Source organism: Elephantulus edwardii, unplaced genomic scaffold (assembly GCF_000299155.1).
Source record: "Elephantulus edwardii isolate Elephantulus edwardi_28Jun2011 unplaced genomic scaffold, EleEdw1.0 scaffold00094, whole genome shotgun sequence".
NCBI classification, from domain to species: domain Eukaryota; kingdom Metazoa; phylum Chordata; class Mammalia; order Macroscelidea; family Macroscelididae; genus Elephantulus; species Elephantulus edwardii.
Genome location: NW_006399844.1, coordinates 5,822,354 through 5,831,008, shown reverse-complemented (window position 1 = coordinate 5,831,008; position 8,655 = coordinate 5,822,354). Strand labels below are relative to the sequence as shown.

General features: G+C 38.2%; 1 protein-coding gene across 1 annotated transcript in view; it reads left to right on the top strand.

Moving 5' to 3' along the window:
- Nucleotides 1-8,655, top strand: part of NF1 (neurofibromin 1) — a 330,500-nt gene that overhangs the window by 205,566 nt on the left and 116,279 nt on the right. Inside the window, exon 34 of the mRNA XM_006891069.1 lies at nucleotides 5,042-5,152. Within this exon, the coding sequence (XP_006891131.1) occupies nucleotides 5,042-5,152 (111 nt within the window). The remainder of the gene's footprint in view (nucleotides 1-5,041; nucleotides 5,153-8,655) is intronic.

Below are 8,655 nucleotides of genomic sequence, written 5' to 3'. Positions count from 1 at the left end.
TGGCAGCATCAGGATGGATGGTGAAGAGATTGAGATTGTTCACAGCTTTAGTTTGCTTGGCTCCACAGTCAACACTCTTGGCATCAGCAGCCAGAAAATTAAAAGATGTATTGTGATTAGAAAGTCTGATGTTAGGGATCTCTCCAAAGTACTGAAGAGCAGTGTTGTCACTCTGGAGACTAAGGTGTGCCTGATGCAGGCCATGGTCTTTGCAGTCACTTATTATGCGTCAGAGAGTTGGACAATAGCTAGAGTTGATAGAATGAGAATTGATGCCTTTGAGCTGTGGTGCTGGAGAGCAGTGTTGAATGTCCCATGCACTGCTAAGAAAACAAACAGGTTCATCCTGGAGAGGGTTAAACCGGGCTGCTCCTTGGAGGCAAAGATTCTGCAGCTTCATCTGACATACTCTGGACATGTTGCAAGGAGGGACCAGTCCTTGGAGAAGGACATCATGCTTGGGAGGGTGGAGGGACAGCGCAGGAGGGGAAGACCCTCTATTAGGTGGCTTGATTCAGTGCCTGGGGTAATCTGGTGGGTGTTTCAGAGACAGTGCCATTGGCACAGGACAGAGCAGAGTTTAGGACTGTTGTATATAGGGTTGCTATGAGTCGCAAGCGACTCGATGGCACATAACAACAGCAATGACCACAGAAAATATTTATCACTTTTATTTTGATAAATGTGTCTTACTTGTTTAAAAGAGCAAGAGCCTTAGCGAGCTCTGGCGGCCTAGTGACAAGAAGTTGCACTACAGTCCCAGAGGTTCGCGGTTTGAATTCACCAGATACTCTGCTAGAAAAGGAGGATGGACCATTCTCCTCCTGTACCCATCAGATCTGATTTGATGTTACACACAGAATAAAAATAATAAAATTTTAAAAATTTAAAATAAAAGCAAGGGCCACATGGAGACAGCCATATCTGACCATTAACAACTTCACTAAGGGGGATTATCTCTTTCCACATCATCAGTAACACAAAACCAATTCCCATGCTCCTATACTTCTTTCTACTCATCTCAACATCAATGTTACTGCTTTTCTGGTTCTGCAATCTGATGCAATAGCTCACAGACCGCACAGAACCGTATTGGGGTAGTCAGAAGGTTATAATTCAGATTAATAATAGAATACACTCAAGACAGCCCTGAAAAGTATATTCAAGCACCTCAGTCTCGAGCTTCATGACTATAGGCTAATGCCCCTAATTCTCAGTCCTGCTAATACTGTATTGGCTTCCCAGTCCTACTTGTCCAGCAAAGTTCTCAGTCCTGCCAATATAGGCTGTTCGCCCCTCCCTGTCATCGTGCCCCGCCCCCCCATCTCATGTCAGGTCTTCAGTGTTGCTGCCATAGGTAGCTGTAGTAAGAAAGTTGTCTTACATTCTCTTGCTGCTTCCTCAGTGGCACTAGAATATCTGTCTGTCTGTCTCTCGCTATTGGCTTGCCAGCTCAGTGAGAAGACTAGCCAATCCTCTTGTGGCTTATTGAGACCAGCCCATCCCTTTGTGAATAGGCTAATTCCCTATTTGTATATTCCCAGCCCTTTACACAGCAAAGTTATAATGGCTAGGAAAAGTCATATTGAAAGATAAACTCCACATTATTATTCTTACATAGTTTTAAATATTCAAGAGTCATTGAAAATCAGTTTTCTAATGAAGAATCACATATAAGGGACAATGTGTTTTAGGATCCCATTTTTCTCCTGGGCTATGCATTATTGTACCTTTTTAAAAAATTTCCTTATAAAAATAATTATTATTTTAGTAGGTTATGTGTTTGGCTGCCAACTGTAAGGTCCACAGTTTGAATCCACCAGCTACTCTGAGGGAGAAAGATTTGTCACTCTTTTCCTCTTAAGATTTAACAGCCTCAAAAACAGAATGGAAGGCTGCTAAGAGTCAGAATTGACTCAACAGCAGTAGGTTTTGGTTTACTTTTAAATGCTAAGTTATGTTTTATCATACTGTTTTGATTCTTTTTTCATTTAATACTTAAAGGAAGAGTAGACATTATTTCAATATTATGTTACATGCCATTGAGTTAGTTCTGACTGAAAGTAACCTTGAAAATATGACTTACTGTGAATAATTTGCCCAAGATTGCAAACCTAATGCACAGATGCATTTGTCTAAAGTACTGGACTTTCTGCACTATAACCATTTTTAGGACCTTTATGAATGTTGTTAATAATAGCAACGGCTTCACCACAACAAGATAAAGGTAAATAATCTAATAGAAAAATGGGCATAGGATATGAACAGACAACAAAGAAGACATTCAGATGGCTAACAAGCACATGAAGAAATGTTCAAAATCCCTAGCTCTAAAAGAGATGCAGATTAAAACAGTGATAAGATATCATCTCACCGCAGTCAAAAATTTAAAAATAGCAAAAAACAAATGCTGGCAAGGCAGTGGAGAAACTGGAACCCTTATTCACTGTTGGTGGGAGTGTAAAATGGTACAACCACTGGAAGGCGGTGTGGCGCTTTCTCAAAAAGCTGCAGCTAGAGATACCATTTGACTCAGCAATTCCACTACTGAGAATATACCCCAAAGAGACCATAACTGACATCCAGGCAGATATATGCACACCCATGTTTATCGTGGCTTTGTTCACAATAGCAAGGAGTTGGAAACAACCTAAGTGCCCATCAACAAAAGACTGGATAGAGAAGCTGTAGTATATTCAAACAATGGCATAGTATGCTGCATTGAAAAACAAGGAGCTCATGCAATATTATTAAAAATGGGTGACCCTGGAGGGCATTATGCTGAGTGAAGTGTCTCAGTCACAAAAGGACAAATACTACCTGGTGCCACTGTTGTAAAACAGGACTGACCTTGAGGTTGGGAGGAGACTGAGAAGGATGGGTTCAATAATGTATACTGCATTGAACAGATGAGGGAAAAAACTGTTTAAAAGGGATATGTGATAAAGTATTTTTGTCATAACAGGAGTCCAGAGTGAAGGTTGCATAAGTGGAGTGGACCTTGGGGGAGATATTGTAAAACAATGAAAGCATTTTTCTTTTATTTTTCCAAGAGGGTTGTGTACTAGGGCAGGGAGGGTTTGGAGGGGAAAAAAGTGCAACAATATATGAATGGAAATTAAAAAAACCACTAACAGTGGCTTTTGGTTGAATCATAAAATATTGGTATATTGCAAGAGTGTCATAAAATTTCTATGGACATTTCTTTTTAATCTCAAATAAGGGTGTGGATTGAACAAAAATCCTTAGCTACTCATCTGCATCCTAAAGTAGAAAGTTTGCCAAATCATTTAAAGTACCTTTTAGAGTAGGTAATGCTTAGTAATAATACCTAATAGTACTTCATTAGTAAGTGTGACTTTTATGTTTTGTACATAGTATGTGCCAGAGACAGAAAGAAAAAAAGAAAATCTGACTTTCAGAAGTTGCTTAATATAAATATTAGTAATGCACTTTGCATCATGTAGTTGTTGCTGCTGTTGTTGCACCATCAACTGGCACCAACCCAGAGCTGAACCTCAAAGATTGTCAAAGAATTACATGAGAGGGAATTGCCCATCCTTCTCCTTTTGAGCACCTGGTAGATCCAAACCACATACCTTTTGGGTTGCAGACCATTTTCTTACCACTAGGCCACCAGTCTGTAATTTATTACTTATAAGCCATAGTTTTTTACAAATAATGCTATCATTTTAGTAGTAAAAGAAAATATTAATATATAATAGTATTCTTTACAAATTTTTATCTTTAGCTCTGTTAGCTGTTTATTAATTAGTACATCAACTGTTTATTTTTCTTTAATATTTTCTGAGTAAGATTTTAGAGGTCTAATTAAAAAATTGTTGTTGTTGTGGTTGTTCTGTGCCATTGAGTTCCCTGTAACTCATAGCAACCCTATGTCCAACAACCCTAAACCCTGCTCTATCCTGTGCCATTCTTATTATCTCTGTACCCCAGTCATTTAATCAATCCATTTCATTGATGGTCTTCCTCTCCCACATAGTCCCTTCACCTTCCCAAGCATGATATCCCTTTCCAAGAACTGATCCCTCCTTGCAACAAGTCCAAAGTATGTCAGATGAAGCGTCAGTATCCTTGCCTACAGGGAGCAACCTGATGCACCCTCTCTAGGATGAACTTATTTGTTCTCCTAACAGTCCATGGTATATTCAGTGCTCTTCTCCAGCACCACAGCTCAAAGGCATCAGTTCTCCTTCTATAGTCCCTAGTCATTGTTCAGGTTTCTGATGCATAATTACAAAGACCATGACCTGGATCAGGCGCACTTTAGTCTCCAGACTGACATCCTTGTTTTTCACTGTTTTGGAGAGGTCTCCAACAGCAGACTTTCCTCAGTGCAATTCATCTTTTTATTTCCTGGCTTCTGGTCCCAAGAGTGATGATTGTGGAGCCAAGCAAACTGAAACTAGTAACACTCTCAGTCACTTCACTGTCTATCATGATGCCACCTATTGGCCTAGTGGTGAAAATCTTTGTTTTCTTGATGTTGAGCTTTAAATCATATTGGAGGCTGCAGTCTTTGACTTTCTGCAGCAAGCGCTTCAGGTCCTCCTCAGTTTCAGCAAGCAGGTTTGTGTCATCTGCATAAAACAGATTGTTGATGACTCCACCTCCAAACCCAATGCCACATTTCTCCTCATAAAACTATAAAACTATTTTGTTATTCATTATTACAGGACATGCCCTAACCATTTTTTCATTTTTCTAAGAAAACCTCTTGAATGGTTTTTTGTTTTTTACTTAAGATTCTGACTTCTCTATCTAATTTAGTATAGTCTTCTGTGCCTACTTTGTCTACAAATTTTCTTTGGTTATTTCTAAAAGTGGATTTTGGTTCAGAGAGTAAATTAAACCTTGACATTTTTGAGGTGACCTTTTTTGGGAATGAATTACTTTTCTGGAAAGCCTTTTGCTTTAGAACTATTTTGTTATTTTTAAAATATCTTACCATTATAATAAGTGTTTGTAATTGCTCAGTGGATAGTTTAGAGTTTTTATTCTGTTGTGTTCTTTCCCTCAGGCACCAGGTGCATGAAAAAGAAGAGTTCAAGGCGTTGAAAACTTTAAGTATTTTCTACCAAGCTGGGACGTCCAAAGCTGGGAATCCTATATTTTATTATGTTGCACGGAGGTAAAGCTGTGTTTTTATTTCTCTTAACAAAGTTGTTTAAATCTTAGCAACTAGAGAGAAAAAACAAACTTGACTCTCACCCCCTCCCTCTTTGATTTAACATAAACTTAATTTTTCTCATTTGATTTAACAGGAATAAAGGCAAGTTTCCTGGGATTATAATCTTGGTTAAATATTCCTCATGTTCAAAAATGATGTTTGGCATATATTAGATCCTGATTTTTTTGAAACAGCCCTTTTGATCCTGGGTTTTCTTTCCTACATGAATATTTTGTGTCAATGGCCTCAAGTGTGTCAGGGATAGTAAGGATGGCTCCGGATAGGACAGGGTTCAGATCCTTTGTTCACAAGGTCACTATGACTCATATGCAACCTAGTGGCATGGAACAACAACAGCAACAGTAGATTAATTACCAAGATTTAAACATTATAAAAGATACTTTGTTTCAGAATATAATTAGGTAGTAGCTACAGCTAAGAACTATTTTGTTAAGCTGATGTAAAATTTTTAAATCCTCCTCAGAACTTTTAATAATATGCTATATAAAGGTGATTTGAAAAATAGGTGAGAAGAGATATGAGAAATCTCTAGAAAGATTGTATATTAAAGAGCCTAGAAAATGGTTTGGGGCCATGGTGCCCTTAGTCAAACTTAGTTCCTAGAAGGTCTTTCTGGAAATGGTCAGATAGATATGATGTTTACTTATTTATCTTGCCATTATTTTTTCTGTGTTGTTTCATTGTGCTTTCCTATTGAGACCAGATCCTGTTACATTATTTGATCATTTTTACTTCTTCCCATTTTTGTTGTTAGGTGCTATTGAATTGATTTAAACTCATATACTGACTCCTGTGTACAACAGATGGAAACTGTGCCTAATCCTGTGGCATTTTCGGTCTCTACTGTATTCAGCCCTATTGTTGCAGTCACTGTGTCAGTTCTTCTCCCTGAGGCTCTTCCCCTCCTTTACCAACATTTATTATGACATAATTTTGTGGTATTTGAACCTTCAAAATATTGTGCTTAATAGAACACTCACTGACTTTGGGATCTCCAGGATTTTGTTTAGCCTTCAAAATGCATGCCCTTGAGTTAGCTCCGATTTGGTAACCCTCCATCAGGTTTCTGATTTTCCATAAAACTTTTTGAGAGGAGACTTCCCATCTTTGTCCCTTGTAGCTGCTAGTGGATTCAAATCACTGATGTAGTGGGGCCTTTAGGTTAACTGTATAACTCTGTGGCCTGCACCAACAGAGAGATCCTTAATTTACCCTTTATTTCTATTATTCATTATCACTTACATAAGACAGTTGGGAGATGCGGTGACCTAGTGATAAGGACTTACACTGTTAACCCATAGAATACATTTAGAATCCGCCAGTTCCATGGGAGAAAGATGGACAATCTCCTCCCACAATTTAACTGCCTTGAAAACCTGCTGGAGGGTGAGCTCTGAGTCACTTTTGACCCAACAGTACATAACAACAGTAAAATATATAAGACAGTTAATAGCTTGACTTATAACCAAAAAGTTGACAGTTTGGGTCTACCCAAAGGCAGCTCAGAAGAAAAGTTAAGTGAACTGCAGAAGTTCCTATTTGTGAAGAATCCAGCCACTGAAGCAGTTCTGCTCCATAAAACCCCAAGTCACCAGAAGTCAGAACCAAGTCAGTGACACCCAGTTTGGGTTTTTGTGTTTTTTTTTTGGTATAGAACTTATACTTTTCTGAATTTTCTGGATTTAATCACATTACAAAGTTATCTGAGTAGTCTTAATCATCATTGGTAGCAAAATTCAGCAGTTTATAGAAAACAAATTGAAGTTGAGAAATGGTATACAAAGAAAGAACAACTAAAGGTGGGGAACTCACCTTTTTTCTTATCCTGTGGCCAACTCCAAGGGAATTGACTTGACTAAAATTAGATAGTGACCTCCTACTAAAAGAATACCTGTTTGATATACACAAAACACAGGTTCACTTACATTATTAAGCATTTTCTTCTCACTGGCCTTCAGCTGCAATGTAACGGTTTTTCATCCATGCTCCATTGTAAATTTGTTTAGATAATACAGACAATACTGCTGCTCTGTCAGGTTATTTCCTTCCCTCCAGGAAAAAAGACTCCTATTTTAAACCTAAGTCTGTTAGATAATAGCCATATTCTTAATGACAGCACTAGTTAATAGCATGAAGTAGCAAGCATGATTATGTATTGTAAAGATTAGCAGAACTGGAATTTTTTTTCTCACCATAATGACATCTTGATTACTCATTTGTGATATGTGGTAACATAGATGGCTGTATGGGTTTTTAGATTACTTTCATTATCTCCTTATTGGATTTTTACTTTCCCCCCTTTTTAAAAAAAAAAACAACAGTAGCAAAGCAACAAAATTCCACCTTTTCCACACCCTATTCCTTAGCCCCGCCCCCTAGATGTGCTAGGTAAAGCCACTAACAGAATTTCTTTAGAGTAAGCATCTGAATCTTTGTTCTGCTTTATAAACATTTGAAAAGGCAAATATTCCATCAGATTTCCATGAGAGTAAAATATTATGGGAAGAGATTGCTCATCTTTCACCTTCAGAGCCACTGATGAATTTGATCTGATGGCTTTTTGGTTAGCAATCTGATATGTTACCTAACAAAAGAAGCACAAAAGGAAAACTGCAAATGCAGTTGGGTGTATGGAAAATTTGAAACCTTTATCCATTGCTAGTGGGAATGTGAAATAGTACAGCCACTGCAAAAAAAAAAAAAAAACAAACAAAAAAATCCCCAACAACCCAGGTATGTAGTTCTTCAAAAAGTTTAACGTGGAATTTCTGTAAACCCACCAAAAACCAAATCCATTGCTCTTGAGGTAATTTCAGCTCCTAGAATTTCAGTACCCCGTCTCACTGCCATCCAGTTGGTCCTGACTCACAGTGACTGTATTAGACAGTAGAACTGCCCAGATGAGTTTCTAAGTCTGTAAATCTTCCAGGAATCTTCATCATTGTTCTTCCCTGAATTCAAACCCCTGACCTTTTGGGTAGAAGCCAAATGCTTAATCCGCTACATCATCAGTATTCCTCAGAATTACCATGTGACCCAGAAATTAAATTCCACTTTTTAATACATAACAGAGAGACTTCAGAGCTGTAGTGCAGATACATGTCATTGTAGTACTTTAAAAAAAAATTATTATTAAATTTTATTAGTTTTAATGAACATTTACAGAGATTTTGGGTTCTCATTCATTCATTGTTGCACAGTTTTCTCTACCCTCCTCCCCAGTTCGTTCTTCTTCCCACCCCCCGAATGTCTGTTTTAATTGTCCATTTGCCAAAGTGCTTGTCAAAGCCAGTTCTGATCAGTCTCCTTTATCAGTGTGTCCTTTGCCATTCCCTGTCACTCCTCCCTGAGAGAGACTTCACCGTGATTCATAAGGAAAAGGGGATGGCGTATTCTCTTAGCTACTTCCTGCTGAAAAGGGACGCTGTGGGTTTCAGGGTGAA